Source organism: Acomys minous (assembly GCF_964271855.1).
Source record: "Acomys minous genome assembly, chromosome: 7".
Lineage (NCBI taxonomy): Eukaryota > Metazoa > Chordata > Mammalia > Rodentia > Muridae > Acomys > Acomys minous.
Genome location: NC_140488.1, coordinates 74,518,488 through 74,540,709, shown reverse-complemented (window position 1 = coordinate 74,540,709; position 22,222 = coordinate 74,518,488). Strand labels below are relative to the sequence as shown.

At 44.9% G+C, this 22,222-nt stretch overlaps 1 protein-coding gene across 4 annotated transcripts in view; it reads left to right on the top strand.

Annotated features, from left to right (window-relative positions):
* The first annotated feature begins 5,967 nt into the window (after positions 1-5,967).
* The window catches only part of TAF1 (TATA-box binding protein associated factor 1), an 85,645-nt gene continuing 69,390 nt past the window's right edge, over positions 5,968-22,222 (top strand). For 2 of the 4 annotated variants that reach the window (XM_084790999.1, XM_084790996.1), the window contains exons 1-9: positions 5,969-6,065; positions 12,659-13,020; positions 13,682-13,796; positions 13,948-14,064; positions 16,971-17,090; positions 18,469-18,483; positions 18,672-18,913; positions 20,613-20,828; positions 21,220-21,438. In XM_084790999.1, the coding sequence (XP_084647125.1) occupies positions 12,841-13,020; positions 13,682-13,796; positions 13,948-14,064; positions 16,971-17,090; positions 18,469-18,483; positions 18,672-18,913; positions 20,613-20,828; positions 21,220-21,438 (1,224 nt within the window). In that variant the 5' untranslated portion in view covers positions 5,969-6,065; positions 12,659-12,840. Of the gene's footprint in view, positions 6,066-12,658; positions 13,021-13,681; positions 13,797-13,947; positions 14,065-16,970; positions 17,091-18,468; positions 18,484-18,671; positions 18,914-20,612; positions 20,829-21,219; positions 21,439-22,222 lie in introns of all 4 variants that reach the window. The other 2 variants (XM_084790998.1, XM_084790997.1) reach the window with 2 other exon arrangements.

Here is a 22,222-nt window from a genome sequence, read left to right as displayed (position 1 = left end):
TTTCTTTCTTTCTTTTTTTTTTCTGAGACAAGGTTTCTCTGTGTAGCCTTGGCTGTCCTAGACTCGCTTTGTAGACCAGACTGGCCTCGAACTCACAGTGATCCCCGTGCCTCTGCCTTCTCAGTGCTGGGATTAAAGGTGTGTGCCACCATGCCTGGCCCAAGGCTGTAGTTTTCTTTAATCAGCTAGATCCCCAACGACGGACACAGAGAAACTACGATTTATTGTTAAGCTGTAAGCACTATGCTGGGCAGATTCTGGACTACTCTAATCCTCGTACCTTTAAAACCCACATAAAAACCAATCACTTGCCCATTTGATGACTCCCAGGTGGGTTCTGTCCCATCAGTCTGTACCTACAGCCAGCCAGGAGCTCAGTACCATCTTCCTTCTCTCTGGCTTCCTCTCCTCCTGCTCTGCTGTGTTCTCCCTGTTGAAGCCAAGCCAGGCAACTAAATACACCCCCCCCCCACACACACACACCTCTCTTCTACCCAGTAATAGGCTTCAGCATCTTTATTTAGCCAATCAATGATAACTGGGGAACACTCCTTATCATCACATGGTTACAGGAGATAGCTCAACATTCATAGCAATGCCTGGGGCAGGGCGGTAACCAGATCTCAAGGCACTGAAATCAGCATTTGAAAACACAGTTGGACCTTCCTCCAACAGAGGCCAGAAGACTGGCCCGTGGAGCTGGACGTACTTGCAGTTGTGAGCTGCCTGATATGGGTACTGAGAACAGAACCCAAGATCCTTTTGTCATGCCTGTGCTGTGGCACTTACATACTTGCATGCTCTCCCTCTCCCTACAACACACACACACACACACACACACACACACACACACACACACACACACACAAAAGGCTGCTTGATGTTTAGAAACTGCCTTCAAATAATGTCTTGTTTCACACGGAGTACAATTCTCTCCATTCATAGGTCAGTGCAGTAAACACTCCCCTGACTGCAAAGGCAATCTCATTTAGCGAAATCTTTGGAGAATCTTCCATATACACACACCTAAGTGTGCTACAATCCCACATTTGACTGTGGTGTGGGGGCTGTTCAACACAAATACAGTAGTGTATTTTTATGAATAAAAGTTAGCATGTCAGATCTATCGTTAGAAAAAGCTTCCTTCCCTCCTTCCTTCTCTCTCTCTCTGTCTCTCTGTCTCTGTCTCTGTCTCTCTCTCTCTCTCTCTCTCTCTCTCTCTCTCTCTCTCTCTCTCTGTGTGTGTGTGTGTGTGTGTGTGTTTGTGTCTCTCTTCTATCTGCCTGCCTTCCTTCTTTCTGCTTTCTTCCTTTTCTTTCTCCTCTTCCTCCTTTTGAGACAAGGTTTCTCTGTATAGCCCTGGCTGTCCCCAAACTCAGGGATCTGCCTGCCTTTCCCTCCCAAGTGCCATCACTAACTTTCATGGTATCTTTTATTGTTATGTGTTTTTTAGTTTTTTTGAGACAGGCTCTCACTATGAAGCTATGGCTGGCCTCAAACTCATAGAGATCCGCCTGCCTCTGTCTCCCAAATACTGGGATTAAAGGCGTACGCCACCATGCCTGGTTGGTAGTCTTCCTCTTATTCCCTGAAACCCAATTATAATTTAGCTACCGTTTAAGCTTAGGATAGCATCCTTTGTCTTCTCTGTAATTTTGGGAATTTGGGCCAGGGCCTTGTGCCTGCTGGGCAAAAGTTCTGCCCTCGGCTACACCCCCAGGTACACTAAAGTAATAAACTGAAATAAACAGTTTAAAGGGAGCTGAGAATGGTTGTATGCACCTATAATTTGAGCACCTGGTGGGCCGAGAGAAGAGCATCACCACAAGATCAAAACCAGCCTGGTCTCCACTGCAAGCTCAGGACAAGCCAAGGCAACACGGGATTTAACAACGACGACAACATCAGGATGACACCACGTTTCCAAGTGTAGTTACTCAAGTCTCCAGGCACCCAGGAGGCTGAGGCAGGAAGGTTAATATGAGTTCGAGGCTAGCCTGGATTACGTAGTGAGACCATCTCAAAAATAAATGACAAAAAATTATAAAAAGGGAACAGACCACAGAGGAACACATATCAACAACTACAGCTAACTGAGAAAATACTCAGGCCATTAGTTATCAGGTAATACAAATAAGAACTACAGTGGACTACGGCTATGTGTCCACTGGAATGGCAGAGGTGAGGACCACTGGCAATAGTAACCAATGGGGAGTTCGAGGCCAGCCAGGTCTACAAAGTGAGTCCAGGACAGCCAGGGCTACAAGAGAAACCCTGTCTCGAAAAACCAAGCTCCCCCCCCACCAAAAAAAAAAAAAAAAAAAACAAAGAGAGACACACGTTCATAACAGCTTTACAGTGGCTGAAACAGAAACAATTTTTTAAATGTATTCATGTGATTGATGACTACCAGGCAACTAAAATGAAGGAAATATTGATGTTCCCTATCCTGTTGCATAAGTCTCACAATCATACTGAGGAAAATTAGTAAACAAGGGACTGGAGAGTTGGCTCGGTGGCTAAGAGTGTATAATGGGGTCCAGGTGTGGTTCCAGCACCCACGCTGGCCAGTTCACACCTGATTGTAAGTAACTCCAGCTCCAAAAGATCAGATACCTTCTCCTGGCCTGCAAAGCCATCACACATCAAAGACATGTACTCCCCCAGACAGACAGACAGACAGACACACACACACACACATAAGTGTAAATTAAATATTTTTAAACCAGTAAACAAAAAAATACAAATAAATCACCAAAAAATGAAAAGCAACAAATTAAAAGAAAAATAAACAAAAAGGAAAATGCAAAATGAAGGGAAAATGAAACATAAAAGAAGGGACAGAAGAGGTGGCTCAGCAGATAAGAGCACTGGCTGCTCTCCCACACCCAAATTCAATTTCTAGACCCAACTTCAGGTGGTTCACAACCATCAGTAAGACCAACTCCCAGGAACCCTAAAGCCCTAGCACCTATGTGCACATATACTCACATATAGACATGCACACCTACACATAATTGAAAGTAATAAGATGAATTTATTTATCTTTTAAAAATATTTTATTTAATTTTAATTTATGTCCATTGGTGTGAGAGTGTCAGATCTTGGAGTTACAGACAGTTGTGAGCCGCCATGTGGTTGCTGGGAATTGAACCTGGGTGCTTTGGAAGAGCAGGCAGTGCTTTTAACCACTGAGCCATCTCTCTAGCCCATAAGATGAATTTATAAAAGAAGAAAATAGATTGAATACAAAAGAGTTTGTGCTGAGCTGAGTGTGCTGACACAGATGCCTGTAATCCCAGCACTTGGGAGAGATCCACACGGCCTCATGAGTTTAAAGCTAAGCTAGACATGGCTACAGGAGACCATGCCTCAAACTAAACAAAACAAAACCCACAAAGAAGCTGGGCATGGTGGCGCAGGCCTTTAATCCCAGCACTGGGGAGGCAGAGGCAGGCAGATCGCTGTGAGTTCGAGGCCAGCCTGGTCTACAAAGTGAGTCCAGGACAACAAAGGCTACACAGAGAAACCCTGTCTCGAAAAACAAAACAAAAACAAAAAACCCACAAAGAAATGTAGTTAGGTATTAAAGTAGATAAAATACTGATGTACTCTGTAAGACAGATAACCTTAAGTGACCACAAAAGATGACATACCCATGTGAGCCTATGCCAGGGAGATATAAATTAACATCTGACTCCACACATGATTTTAGTCAAAAGGCCAAGAAGAACCCATTTCTGACTCCAAACCGTGAATGCCCCATACCAGTGCATCTTCAATAATAGAGGCTGCAGGGCTGGACATAGCACTTAGTGATGGAGTGCTTACCAAGCATTGCAAGGCCCTGGGTTAGCCTCAAAGAGGAAGAAGAATATATTAGAAAGTCTTACAGATGGAAGGACCAATGTGGGCAGTTGCATTTTCCCAAAGTTGCCAACTTCCTGCCTCTCAGCCTCCTACGCTTTATGGCACTAAGGCTCCAGCAGAATTAACAAACCTGTGTTTAGAGCGCCACCTAGTGTTTCCATAGCAGAGGTGCCTACAGGCTTGATAGCCGATTCTGGGAACATTATCTTTCTGTACACGCCATTTTTGTCCTGATATGGGACATCTCTACATTCAGCAAACACTGAGCAGTTGTACTGAAGTCTGGTGCATAAAATGGTTGTCTGGTGACTTGGTTCAGCATGGAGTTACCTGCTGGGTGATGGTGGCACAAGACTTTAATCTCAGCACTTGGGAGGCAGAGGGAGGATGACCTCTGAGGTCAGTGGAGTACAGCCTGGTCTGCAGAGTGAGTTCCCCGACAGCCAGGGCTGCACGGAAAACCCCTGTCTCCAAAAACCAAAACCCAACCCACCCACCCCCCTCAAACCAACCAACAAACAAACAGGATGACTTAAGGGGGAAAGGACTAGTCTCACTACAGGTGGTAACAATTTAAGTGTCCAGAAATGACACATTTACAGGAACCAGAAAGAATTGTCTGCACCTGGAGGTAGGAACATGGAGCAACTAAAATAGGCAAGTTTGGATGTTCTAAGGGATGTCAGAAGAAACCATCGGAGCCTCTGGAAGTGGAGTTATGGACAGTTGTAAGCCACCAAGTGTGTGCTGGGAATGGAACCTGGGTCTTCTGCAAGAATGTTGACGTCTTTATTTTATTTTATTTTTGGTTTTCTTTTGTTTTTTTTTTTTTCCCAAGACAGGGTCTCGCTGTGTAGCCCTGGCTGTCCTGGACACGCTTTGTAGACCATGCTGACCTCAAACTCATAGAGATCCACCTGCCTCTGCCTCCCGGGTGCTGGGATTTAAGGCGTGTGCCACCGCTCCTGCCTATGCTGAATGTTCTTAACGGCCAACCACCCTCTGCAGCTTCATAAACATTATTTTTGAGAAAAGGTCTCTATGTAGCCCTGGCTGGTCTGGAACTCATTACAGAATCCAGGCTGGCTGCAAGGTTGCAGAGATCCTCCTGCCTCTTCCTCTTACACACTGAGCTTAAAGCTGTGTTCTACCACACCCACATAAACTTGGCTTTTGGGTTTTGTTTTTTGTTTTTCTGAGACAGGCTTTCTCTGTGTAGCCTTGGCTGTCCTGGACTCACTTTGTAGACCAGGCTGGCCTCAAACTCACAGAGATCTACCTGCCTCTGCCTCCCAAGTGCTGGGATTAAAGGCGTGCGCCACCATGCCTGAATTCATCTGGCCAATTTTAAGAGTATTTTTTTCGTTGCTTCTCATAAATTGAAAAGCTGTTTTCCCAGTGCTGGAGACGGGGTGCAGGGCTTCACACACACTAAGGAAGCCTTCTATGGGTGGCCATTGGACTACACCAGCCCTACATCGCCTAATTGTAAAAAAGTGCTTTAATTTTGCCAATGACAGCTGCACAGCAAAGCCTGCTCTGGCCATTAACCTAGCACCTACATCTCACATTCTTCACAACACTTTTGAAAAGATATTTTGGGAGCCAGGCATGGAGGTGGCACATGTCTTTAATCCCAGCACTCGAAAGGCAGAGGCTGCCAGGTCACTGTGAGTTTGAGGCCAGCCTGGTCTACAGAGTGAGTCCAGGACAGCCAAGGCTACAAAAGAAAAACCCTGTCTCTTAAAAACCAAATAAAAGAAAATATGTTTTGTGGAGTGAGGTCTGGAAGATGATTCAGCAGCCAAGCCTTGTGGGGGAACCGCAGCTGTGCTGGTACTGACCATTACTTGTTTTTGCCTGCAGTTGAAACTTTACTTGTTTTTGTCTGCAGTTGAAACATTACTTGTTTTTCTCTGCAGTTGAAACGTTGTGCTCCACTGGTTGCCTTCATTTTCCTTGTTTTGATTCTCATTATTTGGGTCTTGGTTTGCTCCCTCTTGGGGACTTTCCACAGTGCTGTTTGAGTGCTGGTTCCTCCCCTATATAAGCAGCTCTGTTAGCACCAATGACCCATTGTTGTGTCATCTCTTCAAGCTGCAGACCCTCGCTGTAGCCTAGACAAGCAGCGTGGGCCCTGCATGCGGAAAGCAGGGGAAGTCTGACGGATCGGATCGACAGCGCCTCTCTTGGAGGTAAGACACGAGTGTGTTGGGATGGGTGCCGCTAGCTCTTCCGCCGTTCTGGTGGGGCACTAGTGAAACTACTTAGGGAACAAGGCACCGGGATTAAGTATAAAACTACAAGAGATTTTATCCAAATTGTGGAACAGAGCAGCCCATGGTTTTTAGTCTCTGGGGGCCTAAGTCTTTCTGACTGGGACCAGGTAAAGTCAGATGTGCGAAAGGTCTTACATAAGGAAGACCGGGAGGGCCGGGCGTGGTGGCGCACGCCTTTAATCCCAGCAGAGGCAGGTGGATCCCTCGGGAGGCAGAGGCAGGCGGATTGCTGTGAGTTCGAGGCCAGCCTGGTCTACAAAGGGAGTCCAGGACAGCCAAGGCTACACAGAGAGACCCTGTCTCGAAAAACCAAAAATAAATAAATAAATAAATAAATAAATAAAGGAAGGCCGGGAGACGATTCCTATAGCTACCTTTTCTCTCTGGAGGTCAGTGAGAGACACTTTACTTAGCGAAGATAGGAAAGTGAAAGAAACCCTGGAGAAGGCAGCGATACCAGAGGACTCGCAGAGAAGTAATTGCTCCCTGCAGATATGCCATCCCTGCAGCTGTTGGACTAATGAAACAGCTGTTGTTAAAGTCCCTGGGATTGTGCATTTACCTTGAAATGAGACTTTGGTATCACCACAGCTATTGTCCTTGCCATTTCATTGGCTGCAACAGCTGGCACAGCAGCAGGAATTGCCATTTCTCAATCAGTAACCGTTGTCAATACTGTGCACAAGTTGTCAAGGGAAGCTTCCAATACTGTGGCTACTCAGAATCATTTGAATTCTGATACGGTATGGCATTTTGAATTCGAATAGCAAACTGCATCGTTTGCAGGAGCAGTTTGACCCGCTGTGGGACACGCACGTGGTTACTTGCTCCCCTGTGTACTCCCATACTTGTGTCACCCCTGTTCCAGCCTAACAGCTACAGAACAAGAACAAAACCAAACCGGACTAGCCTGGACTACAAGTTTCAAGCCAGCCTGGGTTACCCAGTAAACATTTATCTTAAAAAAAAAAATAACAAAGTGGATTGAGCTAGAAATGACCATGATGAGTGAGTTAACCCAGAAGCAGAAAGGCTCAAATGGTATATACTCACTTATATCTGCATACTAGCCCAAGGAGCATGTCCCACGAAAGCCTTCGCTTACCAGGAAACTGAGACAGAGGGAAGGACATTCTAGTGGGACTCTAGATGAGAGAAGCATGGGAGAATGGCAAAGTAGAAGGATCCAGAGGCTCCTAGAAACCTACAAGAAGAACATTATGATAGGCAGATTTGGGCCCAGGGGTCCCACTCAAACTAAGGCACCAGCCAAGGGCAATACAGGCGGTAAACTTTAAACCCCTACACAGATCTAGCCAATGGTCAGAACATTCTCCACAGTTGAGTGGAGAGTGGGGTCTGACTTTCACACAAACTCTGGTACCTTATATTTGACCATGTCCCTTGGAGGGGGAGACCTGGTGGCACTCAGAGGAAGGATAGCAGGCTACCAAGATGAGACTTGATACCCTATGAGCATATACAGGGGGAGGAAGTCCCCCTTAGGAACAGTCATAGGGGAGGGGAATAAGGGGAAAATGGGAGGGAGGGAAGAATGGGAGGATACAAGGGATGGGATAACCATTGAGATGTAACAAGAATAAATTAATAAAAAAATTGGAAAAAAAAAGAAAAATAACATTTAAAAAAAGAACCAAAGAAAGAAACAAGCACAGCAGTGCAGGAGCGATAGCTCTGGCAGTAAAGCATCTACCTCACAATCCTGAGGACCTGGGTTTGGATGCCCATACCACATGTTTATCTCACTAGTGTTAATTCCTGCTCATGTCTGAATGCGCATGCATGCTACACCATGCATGTGGAGGTCAGAAACACCTTCCGGGAGTCCTTTTCTCCTACCACGTGGGTGTCAGAGATTGAATTCAGGTCTTCAGGCTTGGCAGCAAGCACTTTTACCCTCTGATCATCTGACTGGTCCAGGAACCCATGTAAAAAGCCAGGCACTGTGGTGTGGGCCTCTTTAACTGAGGTGATGGTGAAGAATCAGGTAGGCATAGGGAAGAGCTCTGAGTGTTTTAGCCAGCTAGTCTAGCCAAATCAGTGAGCCTCCAGGTCACTGAGGCACCTTGTCTCAGAACAGAACAGTGGTGGAGCATGATTAGGTAAAGGCATCTGGCATTACCCTCTGGCCTCCACATGAGTTTGTACCTACACGTATATTTACACACACACACACACACACACACACACACACACACACACTGTAGCTGGATTTGCAGGCACATGCCTTCTTGCATATAACTTCCCACCCACCCACAAGCACAATTTAAAAGGAGAATTTTTTTTTTAAGAAAATAGGCAAGGGCTGGAGAGTTAGCTCTGTGGTTAAGAGCACTGGCTGCTCTTGCAGAGGGCCCAGGCTCAATTCCCAGCGCCCACATGGCAGCTCGCAACTGTCTGTAACGTGTGTGTATATATATATATTAGGTATGTTGGGGCATACGTTTAATCCCAGAATTTAGGAGGGAGAGGCGGGTGGATATCTGAGTTGGAGGCCAGCCTGGTGTACATAGTGAGTTCCAGGACAGCCAGGGCTACACAGTGAGATTCTATCTCAAAGAAAGAAAGAGAAACAAACAAAACCAATCATTTCTTCTTTTTTATTTTATTTTTCTTTTCTTTCTTTCTTTTTAGGTAGGATTTCTCTGTATAGGCCTGGCTGTTCTGGGCTTGCTTTTTAGACCAGGCTGGCTTTGAACTCACAGAAATGTTCCTGTCTCTGCTTCCCAAGTGCTGGGAATAAAGGCCTGGGCCACAGGGCAGGGCTCAACCAATTGTTTCTATTTATAGTTTTAAGATTATATCTATTTCGCTGGGCATGGTGGTGCACGCCTTTAATCCCAGCACTCAGCAGGCAGAGGCAGGCGGATTGCTGTGAGTGCGAGGCCAGCCTGGTCTACAGAGTGAGTCTAAGACAGCCAAGGCTATACAGAGAGACCCTGTCTCAAAAACAACAACAAAAAGATTATATCTATTTGTATCTTAAGGTTTTTTCTGTAGGCTTGGGGGTCATAGAAAGCACAGTACAATGTTTTCTAAATATAATCTGAGTGTCTTGTTGTCTGTTTTCCCATAGTCTTAGGCTGAGATGGGAGGATCACTCGACAACTAAAACCTATGAGTTCAAGCCTAGCCTGGGCAACATGATTCTCACACACGCAACTTGTGGCTGCGGTGGCAGGGTGGGGTGGGGTGGGGTGGGGGGTGGGGGTGGTATTGAGGTAGAGCTTCTCTGTCTCTGCCTCTGCCTCCCGAGTGTATGCTAGGATCAAAGGTGTGCACCACCACAGCCCAGCAAGTTGCTAAATCAAATAATCAAACAAGCAACTATTTTGATTTTTTTCATGACTAATTGTTCAGTGGATTTTAATTTCAAAATATAACATAAAATTAAAAAACGTTATTCTGAAGTTGGACACGACAAGACAACAGAAAAATAAGAGAGACCCAAGAGAAGGCACGAGAATCAGAGACCCCTTGTTCACACATTAGGGAGTCCCATAAAAGCACTAACCTGAAAGCTATAGTGTATACTTTCTCCATTTTCTGGCTTTTTGAGACAGGGTCTCTCTGTGTAGCCCTGGCTATCCTTGAACTCACTTTGTAGACCAGGCTGGCCTAGAACTCACAGAAATCTGCTTGCCTCTGCCTCCCAAGTGCTGGCATTAAAGGCCTGCGCCACCAATGCCCAATGTGTCATTCTTTAAAATGTTGATTATTGCACTGCACAGTTGTCTCATGTTTGCTTATTGGCTTCGCAAATAACAGACATTTCAGTTTCCACTATTTTTGGAAACAGGGTCTCAATCTGCAGCTCAGGTCAAAAACAACTCTTGGCAGTCCTCCTGCTTTAGCTCCCAATATTCTGGGGTTACATGTGTAAGTCACCGTGCCCAGCTTGGGTTTTCAATTTTATTAAAATTACCAATATGGCCGGGTGGTGGTGGCACATGCCTTTAACCTCAGCACTTGGGAGGCAGAGGCAAGCGGATCGCTATGAGTTCAAGGCCAGCCTGGTCTACAAAGTAAGTCCAGGACAGCCAAGGCTACACAGAGAAACCCTGTCTAAAAAAACAAAACAAAAAGTCATCCCAGGAACTAGAGAGGTAACAGTAGTTAAGAGCACTTGCTGCCAAAAAAAAAAAAAAAAAAAAAAAGCACTTGCTGCTACTGCAGAGGACCTGAGTGTGGGGTCCCAGAACCCACATTAAGTGGTTCACAACCATCTGTAACTCCAGTTCTGGGGGGATTAATTGCCCTTTTTGGCTTCTATAGTGTGCACATATATACACATAAAAATACTCTTCAGTGTGCACATATATACACATAAAAATACTGTTTGTGTAATTTTATTTATTGATCTTTGGGTTTTTGAGACAGGGTCTCTCTGTGTAGTCTTGGCTGTCCTGGACTCACTTTGTAGACCAGGCTGGCCTCTCTATCAGAGTGATCCATCTGCCTCTGCTTCCTGAGGGCTGGGATTAAAGGCGTGCACCACCATGCCCTAATTTGTGTGTACTTTTAAATAAGGAAAACTAGGGACTGGAAAGATGGCTCACTGCTCAAGAATGCTTACTCCTGAGGATGTGGCCCAGGGCCCAGAATCACTACCCAGGACCCACGTGCTGGTTTACTTCCTATAACTCCTGTTCCATGGGATCTGACATCTTCTGGACTCTGTGGGGTCCTATATGCTTTTGATACACATAGTTATGTAAAACTAAAAATGAAAAAAGTCTTCACAAGAATAAAACAGCCAGGTGGTGGCGGCGGCGGCAGATGCAGTGGCACGCCTTTTAGTCCCAGCCCTTCGGAGGCAGAGGCAAGCAGATCTCTGTGAATTCGAGGCCAGCCTGGTCTACATAGTGAGGCCAGGACAGCCAGGGCTACACAGAGAAACCCCCTATGGCAAAACCAAACCAAAAGAAAACAAACAAAGGAAAATAAAAGGCTGGAGAGATGGTTCAGTGGTTAAGAGCACTTGCTGGGCTTGTAGAAGACCCAATTTCACTTTCCAGTACCCACATGACAACTCACATCTGTCTTTAACTCCAGTTACAGAAAATCAAATGTCCTCCTCTGACCTCTGAAGCCATCAGGCATGCACACAGTGCACATACATACATGCAGACAACACACTCACATGCATTAAATAACATAAGTAAATCTTTTTTTAAAAAGCATGTTATGGAGGAGCACAGTATAAGTTTCAATCTATCATCGTCGGCATTGTTATTATTTTGTTTTTTGAGACAGGGTTCAATTCCCAGCAGCCACATGGCAGCTCACAACTGTCTGCAGCTCCAGTTCCTGGGGATCTGACACCCTCACACCAATGCACATAGAATAAAGCGAGTGAGTGCTTGCTACTACTCTTCCTGAGGCCCTGAATTCAGTTCTTGGTACTCACAATCAAGCAGTGCACAACTACCTGGAACTCCAACTCCAGGGGCGGTCATCTCTGGCCTCTGTAGACAACGGCACTGCAGATGCTTCCACACACACACACACACACCCCTAAATTAAAAAATAAAATCTTAAAAAAAAAAACCTTCCCCTGCATACACTGAAAGAAAGAGATCAAATGTAATTGCAGGGCTGAACTTGGTGGCAAAGGCCTGTCATCGTCATCTCAGTTAGGAAGCTGAGGCAAGAGAATGGAAAACTCAAGGCCAGGAAAATTAAATGTGACCCTGTCTCAAAACAAAGAAAACAAGAACAAAGAAACCTGCACAAATAATCCAAAGTAGGAACCTTGAATAAATCCCGGGTTTGGAAACAAAGAAGATGCTCCAATTCCAAGGACTCTTTGTGTGCCACTTTGTGGAGGGCTGAAACATAAAATGTCTACTTTTGTATGTTTTCTTTGTTGTTGTTTTGTTTTATTTTTGTGTAGCCTTGGCTGTCCTGGACTCACTTTGTAGACCAGGCTGGCCTCGAACTCACAGTAGTCACCCTGCCTCGGCCTCCGGAGTGTTGGGATTAAAGGCGTGCGCCACCACCGCCCGGCTCTCCAGCCTTTTATATTTTCTCCCTTTCACTGTCTCACTGCCCCTCCACCCCTCTCACTCTCTCCTCCAGCTTTTCATTATTCATTCATTAATATATTTTGGCGCTGGTTATCAACCCTAGGGTCTTGTCCACAAGTGCCCTAATTAACCAAAAAACTACGAAAATGTTAAACGTTGTGAATCTCGATGTTCCGGTTGCTCATTTTTACCAAACTAAACATTTTGCTTTGGGAAGATGTAAATTAATGGCCCTTTGGGGATCGGCTCAAACCGGAAAAACCTGCTCGAATCCTTACTTCCTTGTATTGAATCGGTGACCCCCCGATTCTCGGGGGGGGGGGGGCCCGGGGGCGAGGTCATGTGACCTCAGAACTTATTTTTTATTGGAGGAAAATATGCCGCTCTTACCCTAGCCGCCCGTTGGCGGGCGGGACTGAGCGGTTTATTTTTTTAACCAATCACCTTCCATTTACCCAGCCTCCTGATCTTGGTTGGACCAATCAAAAACAGTTAATGAAGAAGTCCTCCTTAGACGCTGATCTCGTGGGCCAGCCAGGTCTTTCCGGTTTTCTTCTCAACTTCCGGACTGGGCGGGTCAAGCTCGGTTAGTCACTACTGTGCGACTGACGACAGACGACTGACGTGTTTGTTTCCGGCCCATGGGGCCAGGCTGTGCTGCGCTGCTGCCGGCGACCGATGCCGGCAGACGTGCCGCCATCATGTCAGACACAGACAGCGATGAAGATTCCGCTGGAGGAGGCCCATTTTCTCTAACCGGGTTCCTGTTCGGCAACATCAATGGAGCAGGGCAGCTGGAGGGCGAAAGCGTCTTGGATGATGTGAGGCGTGGGCAGGGGCGGAGGCGTGGGCAGGGGCCCGAGACGGAGGGCGGTGAGGCTGGTAGTGGAAGAGTGGAGGCTGTGTAGGAACCGGCAATTAGAGGGCGTTACAGCCGGTTCTGGGGATGCAGAGGAACAGCCCTCCTTGTCCTGGGTTTGGGGAATAGTGGAGGCGGGGGCGGCTCAAGTCTGATGAAGTCTAGAGAGAAAACAGGAAAACAGTTAAGTGGCTGTCACTAGCATTCTACTTGCCCGGGATGGAAAAACTATAATTAAACCTAGTAAAGTGATCAGAATCGCTGCTGTGTAGGATCCTTCTCGAAGAGTCTTTTTGTTTGTTTGGCTGGTTGGTTTTTCAAGACAGGGTCTCTCTCTGTGTTAGCCTTGGCTGTCCTGGACTTGCTTTGTGAACCACGCTGTCTTGGAACGTTGCTGTTTTGGCTTTGGCTGATCTGTACATGGAACCCGCGTCCTTTGCATCCGCTCTATATGGAGTTTAGTGGATTTCCTGTACAGTTCTTGAATGTGATGTTCTTTTGAGCACATTGTGGAATCATTTCTCAAATGTATTTGTGACTTTGTTATGAGCGAGGGAAATAAATAACTGTTGGATCTTCCGGTTTAGTTGTTACTTTCGACTCTCATGCTGTCCCTTTTTCAGGAGTGTAAGAAGCATCTTGCAGGCCTGGGGGCTTTGGGTCTGGGCAGCCTGATCACTGAACTCACGGCAAATGAAGAATTGGCTGGGGCTGACGGTACCTTGGTAAATGATGAAGGTGATGTATGGGCCATGGGGACTATCCTGTGGGTCAGGGGAGGAGGCTAGCTATCACACACCTACTTTTAAGTGTGGATTATCTAAGGAAGTAATAATTACTTGCCTTTCTTTTCTTTTTTTTTTTTTTTTTTTTTTTTTTTGGTCCATAGGATGGATTAGGAGTAGAGAAGATGCTGTGGACTATTCAGACATCAATGAGGTGGCAGAAGATGAAAGCCGAAGATATCAGCAGACAATGGGGAGCTTGCAACCCCTTTGCCATGAAGGTGATTCTCTTTGTTTTTGTTTTTTCAGAGACAGGGTCTCTCAACATAGCCCTGTGTGTTCTGGAACTCATTATATATGTGAGATGGTCTTGAACTCATAGAGAGCCACTTGCCTGTTTCCCAAGTGTTGGGATTAAAGATGATTTCTCACAGTGACCCGCCTGCCTCCGCTTGGATTAAAGGCGTGCACCACCACACCCGGCTTGGACTCTGACTTTTATGCGTGATTTCTGCCATTGTTCTTGACTGCCTATATGTTTGCTCTGTCTGCTATTCCCATTGTCAGTTCAGTTCCAAGTAGGGTGCTTGCTTTTTTGGGGGGGGAGTGGTGTATGTTTTGTTTTGTTTTGGATTTGGTTTTTTGAGACAGGGTTTCTCTGTGTAGCCTTGGTTGTCCTGGACTCACTTTGTAGACCCGACTGGACTCTGCCTCCTGAATGCTGGGATTAAAGGCGTGTATCACCACCGCCCAGCTTTCTTTTCTTCTTTTTTTTTTAAACCAAACTCAGACATTTATTTTTGTAATATTCAGTCTCAAATTGTTGATTAATGACAAGGGTGATAATGATTTCTTGTCATCTGATATATTTAAGTGCCTGTAGGTTTGAGATTCTCTTCAAAGTTAGGGATTAAAACAAGCCCAGTTTTTGCCATCAAAGAGTTTATAGATTCAGAAGGATTAAATCTACAATCTCATGTCAGTGAGCAAATGTGTTTTGGCACAGGATTTGAGACAGGGTTTCTTCTTGTAGCCCTGGCTGTTATGGAACACTTTTTATACCAGAGTGGCCTTGAACTCAGAAATCCATCTGTGTCTGCCTCCCAAGTGCTACGATTAAAGGCATGCACCATCACCACCTGGCTTGACTTTATTATTTCTTAACCCTCTATGAGATAAAGATAACTTGAACTCTGGAGAACTTTGAAAAGGTGTAGAACTTTTTAGATGTTCTGCAGTTAGCAGAACTTGACTGATTTAAGTCAGTTCGTAGGGCATTGATGGACCATTTGGCATTTGTGATAAACTTTGATAAACAGTGTGGTACCATAAGGTAACGTCTGTTATCTGAATTTTAGAGTCACGTCTAGCTGTCGGTTACAGTTTATTCTTTGAATTGTCCTGTGATACTTCACTGCTCAAAATTTAGATGATGTTGTTCATTGTTACCATTCGAATTTTAGATTTTAGGCTGTTGAGTTGTAGATTAAAACACTTTATAGCAGTGGGGTGGTGGTGCATGTCTTTAATCCCAGCACTTGGGAGGCAGAGGGAGGTGGATCTCTGTGAGTTCGAGGCCAGCCTGGTCTACAGAGTGAGTTCCAGGACAGCCAGAGCTGTTACACAGAGAAACTCTGTCTTGAAAAACCAAACAACAACAACAACAAGCCTTCATAGTTAATTAGCCCTGTAGCACACCTGTAATGCCAATACATAGGGTGCATGAGACGTTGTGTCAGAACATTGAAAACAACATATGGAGGCCTGGAGAGATGCCCCAGCAGTTAAGAGCTCTTCCAGAGGTCTTAAGTTTTAATTTCCAGCAACCACATGGCAATTTACAACCATCTATAATGGGATCCAATGCCATCTTCTGGTGTATAGATGCACATAAAGACAAAGTGTCTATATACATAAAATACACGACTGACCTTTAGCCAGTCATGGTAGTGCTTACCTTTAATCCCAGAATTTGGGAGACAGAGGCAGGTTGATCTCTGAGTTCAAGGCCAGCCTCATATACAGAGCAAGTTCCAAGACAGCCAGGACTACACAGAAATCTTGTCTTGAAAAACCAAACCGAAGCTGGGCAGTGGTGGCGCACGCCTTTAATCCCAGCACTCGGGAGGCAGAGGCAGGCGGATCGCTGTGAGTTCAAGGCCAGCCTGGTCTACAAAGTGAGTCTAGGACAGCCAAGGCTAACACAGAGAAACTCTGTCTCGAAAGAAAAAAAAAAAAAGGGAAAAACCAAACCAAACCAAAATTGCTCAGGACCAATTATTGAGTATTGCCAATAGTTAAAAAAAACACTGAAAAGAGCTGGTCGTGGTGGCATAAACCTGTAATCCCGGCACTGGGGGAGGCAGAGGTCACAGATCACTGTGAATTCGAGGCCATCCTGGTCTACAAAGCGAGTGAAGGACAGCAAGGATTACAAGAGAAACCCTGTCTCGAAAGAACAAAACAAAACAACTGAAAAGAATAACCAGCTGCCAAAATAGAGGCAGAAAAGATGTAACAAGGATTTAGGAACTGTGAAGAAAATCCAGTTTGTTTGTTTGTTTGTTTAATTTTTTTCTGAGACAGGGTTTCTGTGTGTAGCCCTGGCTGTGCTGGGCTAGCTTTGTAGACCAGGCTGGCCTTGAACTCACAGAGATCAACCTGCCTCTGCCTCCCGAGTGCTGGGATTACAGGTGTGCGCCACCATGCCCCGCTTGTTTTTTTTTAATTTTATTTTAAGTTGGGAAGAATATTCAATTAGGAGATGGAACAAGGTGGAAAACTAAACCTAGCATGATAGGGGAAAGGTTTCAAACAATTCCTGGAAGCTCTCATACGACCCCATGTGAGAGATGAGCATTTGTCTATACCATATCTTTCTGAAGGCAGAAGCTACTGTGTTTTGTTCCCTGTTTTTTCATATATGTATCCCCGGTTGGCCTCAAAACAGATCTACCTGCTTCTGCCTCCTGAGTGCTGAGATTAAAGGCCTCTCTCTCTCTCTCTCTCTCTCTCTCTCTCTCTCTCTCACACACACACACACACACACACACACACACAAGACTGTTGTGTATTTTTAAAAGGTATGTAGTACTTCTGTGGTGCTTTCAATTCTTTAGAGTTGAAGGGAGCTCAAGGGTATTGTATATCAGTCTTCATACTAAGGAGATCTGCTTGGGTTTGCCAGATTATGATGAAGATGACTATGATGCTGATTGTGAAGATATTGATTGCAAGTTGATGCCTCCTCCACCTCCACCCCTAGGACCAGTGAAGAAAGAGAAGGACCAAGATGGTATTACTGGTGGTAAGTAAAAATGGTCTACTTTGCTTTTAGGAAAGAGTTTCTATTCATAAAACCAGGCTTTTGGCATGTTTAAGGAGCTTTTAGAAAATATCTGTTAGAAAAGGATGGCACTTCCTAGAAGAAATTTTATATACTGTCAAAAATTGATATTGAATAGAAATTTTAAAGAAGTTCAATAGCACACAGTCAAGAAATAGTAATTTAGCTGGGTGTGGTGGCACACACCTTTAATCCCAGCACTCTGGAGGCAGAGGCAGGTGGATCGCTGTGAGTTTCAGGCCAGCCTGGTCTACAAAGCAAGTCTAGGACAGCCAAGGCTACACAGAAAAACAAGGAAGAAAGAAAAAAGAAAGGAAGGAAGGAAAATAAAAGAAATTTAACTCAGTACTTCTTAAATTAGGCTGCCCATCACAGTTACCTAGTTACCTGATTCTTTTGGAGTGTTCAATGCAGAAGAGTTTTCTAAGAACTTTTTTTAAAGACAGGGTCTCGCTATGAAGCCCCTCGTTGGAGTTTTCAATAATAGGCCAGACTGTCTTCGAACCTGCAGCACTCTTGTGTTCTGCCTCCTTAGTCCTGGGATTACATGTATGAGCTGCCACATTCTTTGTTCCTCCAGGAGTGTCTGACATAACTGAATTATATAGTCATATTTGGAAATTACGTGTTTTAAAAAACCTTTTAATCAGAGCATGGTAGTGTACGCTTAAGTATGTTCTCAGTACTCCGAAGGCAGGAGGGTGACAGGACTGTGTAACAAGGCACTGTCTGAGAAATCAAACCATCTACTGGAATGCGGCATCACCTGTATTCTGAGATTTTCAAAGATTGATAACAGTCTTGAGTTGTCATTTTACCATTCTTATCCCTGTAACAGTATTAATCCTGTCATAGGTTAGACAATAGGGAAAGAACAGCATCTCTCTCTCTTTTTTTTTTTTTAAACAGGGTACCACTGTGTATCCCTGGCTGGCCTGGAAGTCTGTGTAAACCAGGCCAGCCTTGAACTCAACAGAGATTTGCTTGCCTCTGCTTTCTGAGTGCTACGATCAAAGGTGTATGTCCCCATGCCCAGTCTTGGCCTTCTATATTTTGAGGCTGTATTAACCTAAATTCCTCCAGGTGAAGCTTTGAGCTGTTTTCTTTAGTTTACAGGGTAAATGTTATTTAACTTTGTGTATAGAATTTAGTTTTTATTCTGTGGGCTTTTAACAATTCTCTATCATGTAGATCTCTGAACTGGAACATAACAGGGCCTGATTAATGTGAAGTATTAATATAATTTTGCTATTCATCACAATACTGGGCACAGTATTAGTCATTTATGGAAAGTAGTAAATGTAGTAATAGTGTTTATTTTCTCTCATCACAACCCTAGGGTACCAGGTCGAAGGTGAGTTGGGGATGGTGGGAAATAATAAGCTGAATGCGTTTTCTGGCCTGCATACTAGTAATCTGGGTGCTTGGGACTGCATCCCCTGCCACAGAACTGTGCATATTAGCTGAGAAGAGGGTGTTGGCTGAATTTGAGGAAGTGTGTTTACAGTTACATGTCAAAGGGGTTTCTCTTCCTTGTTGCAGTGTCTGAAGATGGAGAAGGCATCATCTTGCCCTCCATCATTGCCCCTTCCTCTTTGGCCTCAGAGAAAGTGGACTTCAGTAGTTCCTCTGACTCAGAATCTGAGGTGGGACCTCAGGAAGCAACACAGGCAGAATCTAAGGATGGAAAGCTAACTCTACCATTGGCCGGGATTATGCAGCATGATGCCACCAAGCTGTTGCCAAGTGTCACAGAACTTTTTCCAGAATTTAGGCCTGGAAAGGTACTTTGTATGGAGAATGTCCATAGTGAAAACTGACTTTTTCCAGATTCCAAGTTCTGTTGTTATAATGTTGAATGTACAGTGCGTGAGATGTAATCGTGTTCTTATTCAGTGGCAGATGATTGTTTATGTAGGAACTTTTCGTGCTGTATTAGATCTTTTTTTTTTTTTGAAGCTGTATGTATTCATAGGGAATGTGGCTTAGAATGTTTGCATTAAAAACCGTCCTGTTGCCAAATGTGGTTGTGCACGCCTTTAATCCCAACTTGGGAGGTGGAGACATGAGGGCCACTGTGGTCTACATAAGGAGTTCCAGGACAGCCAAGGCTATGTAAAGAGACCTGTCTCAAAAACCAGCAGTAACTGACGTTTCCTGTTAGTGGCTGGTGAGATGGTTCATTGAGTAGAGACACTTGCATGCATGCCTGATAATCTGAGTTTGCACCCTGTATCCCACAAATTGGTTGGAGAGAACCAACTCCTAAGATGTATCCTCTGACCTCCACACATGCATTATGGCATGTATACACACACACACACACACACACACACACACACACACACACACACACACACACACACACACACACGTTGGAGAGAACCAACTCCTTAGACTTGTCCTCTGACCTCCACACATACCACACATGCATTATGGCATGTACGTACACACACACACACACACACACACACACACACACACACACAGACTGAGAGAGAGAAAAAAAGAGAGAAATACATGGCTGAAAAGTAAAATTCCAGTTAAAATGAAAAGTAGACCAAGTGTCTTAGTTATTGTTCCATTGCTATGAAGAGATACCATGAACAGTGCAACTTATTTAATTGGATGCTTTCTTATAGTTTCAGAAGGTTAATCCATGAATATTATGACAGAGAGCACAGTGGCAGGCATGGCATCTAAGCAGTAGCTGAGAGCTTCCGTCTGGATCTGCAGGCAGAGAGAGGTTGAGACTGGGTCTGGCCTGGGCTTTTGGAACCTCAAAGCCCACCCCCAGTTACACACTTTCTCCAATAAAGCCATACCCCCATACCCCTTAATCCTCCCCGAACAGTTGCACTAACTGGGAACAAAACCTTAAAAAATATATGAGTCTGTGGGGGCCATTCTCTTTCAAAGCACCACATCCAACCTAGTAGCATAGACTTTTGGCCCCAGCTACTAGTGAGGCTAAGCAGGAGGATCATAAGTTGAAGGCTTCCTGGGCTTCAGCGTGAGTTCAAGAGCAACCTGGGCAGCTTAGTGAGACCCCTGTCTCAAGAAACTGAAGACTAGCCAGGTATGGTGGTGCACGCCTTTAAACCCAGGCAGAGGCAAGTAGATCTCCGAGTTTGAGGCCAGCATGCTCTATGTAGAGAGTTCTAGGCCATGGCTGCATAGCAAGACCCTGTCGCACAAAAGAAAAGTAAAACAAAGCTAAGGATCGAGACTGGAACTCATCGATGGAATGCAAGTGCCTAGGTTCAAATCCTAGCACCACAACGAAAGAAAGAAAAAGAGAAAGAAAGAAAAAGAGAGAAAGAAAAAGAGAAAGAAAAAGAAAGAAAAAAGAAAAGAAGAAATTGTCCTATTCAGGGACAAAAGTTTTGTGGTCTGAACTTAGCACTCCTTCATTTTTTTGCTCTGTAATTGAATAGATGACTTGAGAGTTTTTCAGACACTAAATCTTGTTCTGTGTTCTAGGTGTTACGCTTTTTGCGACTTTTTGGGCCAGGAAAGAATGTCCCATCTGTTTGGAGGAGTGCTCGGAGAAAGAGGAAAAAGAAGCACCGTGAACTTGTGCAGGAAGAGCAGATCCAGGAGGACTGCTCAGTAGGATTAGAAGTCAACCAGAAACCTCTGTGGAACTATGACTATGCTCCACCACCACCTCCAGAGCAGTGTCTCTCTGATGATGAAGTAGGCAAAGTAGACATGGGATTCAAAGTCCACAAGGGGGCATGAAGAAAGCTGTCTAGTGTGTGTCAAAGTCGGAACCGACACTTTAGCATTATGAGTTCTTTGCTACCCGTCAATGAATAATTATGAATTGAATCCCTGTTGTAACAGAAAGATATTTGGTGGGTAGGGCAAGGCAGGGTAGATGGCTAAATGTAAAACTTGGACTCGTGAACAGAGCATGCCATGATATACCTGTTGGTTTTTTTTTTTTTCATGTCCTAACTCCAGGTAAAAATTCCTGTTCAGGAATCATCCTTGTGGCTCCCCGAAATCACCTTATAATTGTTAGTTCTCTGTAGCTTTAAGTCATTTGGAATGGGTAACCTCTACATCTTTGACTCTGTTGCAGATCACAATGATGGCACCCGTGGAGTCAAAGTTTTCCCAGTCAACTGGAGACACAGATAAAGTGATGGATACTAAACCAAGAGTGGCAGAGTGGCGCTATGGGCCTGCCCGGCTGTGGTACGATATGCTAGGTGTCCCTGAAGATGGCAGTGGGTTTGACTATGGTTTCAAAATAAGGAAGGCTGAGCAGGAACCTACAACAAAATGCAACATGATGCAGGTAAGCAACTCTGGTGCATCAGGGAGGACTCAGTGTGCTTAGGGGTCTAGCAGGTTTACAAGTTTCTCAGCTGGGAAGTTCTTGGGTAGAACCTTTAGTAGATTTATTCCTTTAGTAGGGCATATCATCTTTAACTAGGCCCTATTTTAAGGATTCTACTTTTGAAATGTGGGTGCTATTCAAAAGGAAGAGTTGGAGAGGAGGCAGTTATTTTTTCACTATCAGTCAGTTTGCATAAAAAACATTTTTTTGTATGTGCTGGAGATCGATCCCAGAGTTTTGCATGTGCTGGGCAAGCACTTTACCTCTGAGCTACGTTCCCAGTCCTAGTTTGTTTGTTTTTTTTAAAGGCTTATTTATTACGTATACAGCTTGCCTGCATGTATGCCTGCAGGCCAGAAGAGGGCATTAGATCACATAATAGATGGTTTTGAGTCACCATGTGGTTTCTGGGAATTGAACTCAGGACCTCTGGAAGAGTAATCAGTTCCCTTAACCTCTGAGCCATCTCACCAGCACCCCCCCCCCCAAATCGTTGGCTTTTTCTTTTTTGAAACAGGGTTTCTCTGTGTAGCCTTGGCTGTCCTGGACTTCCATTGTAGGCTGAGCTGGCCTCGGACTCACAGAGATCCTCCTGCTTTTGCCTCTCAAGTGCTGGATCAAAGGCTTGTACCACCATGCATGGCCAATCTTTGGCTTTGGTTTCAGGGCTGGAGAGATGGCTCAGAGGTTAAGGGCGCTGACTGCTCCTCCAGAGGTCCTAAGTTCAATTCTCAGCAACCAC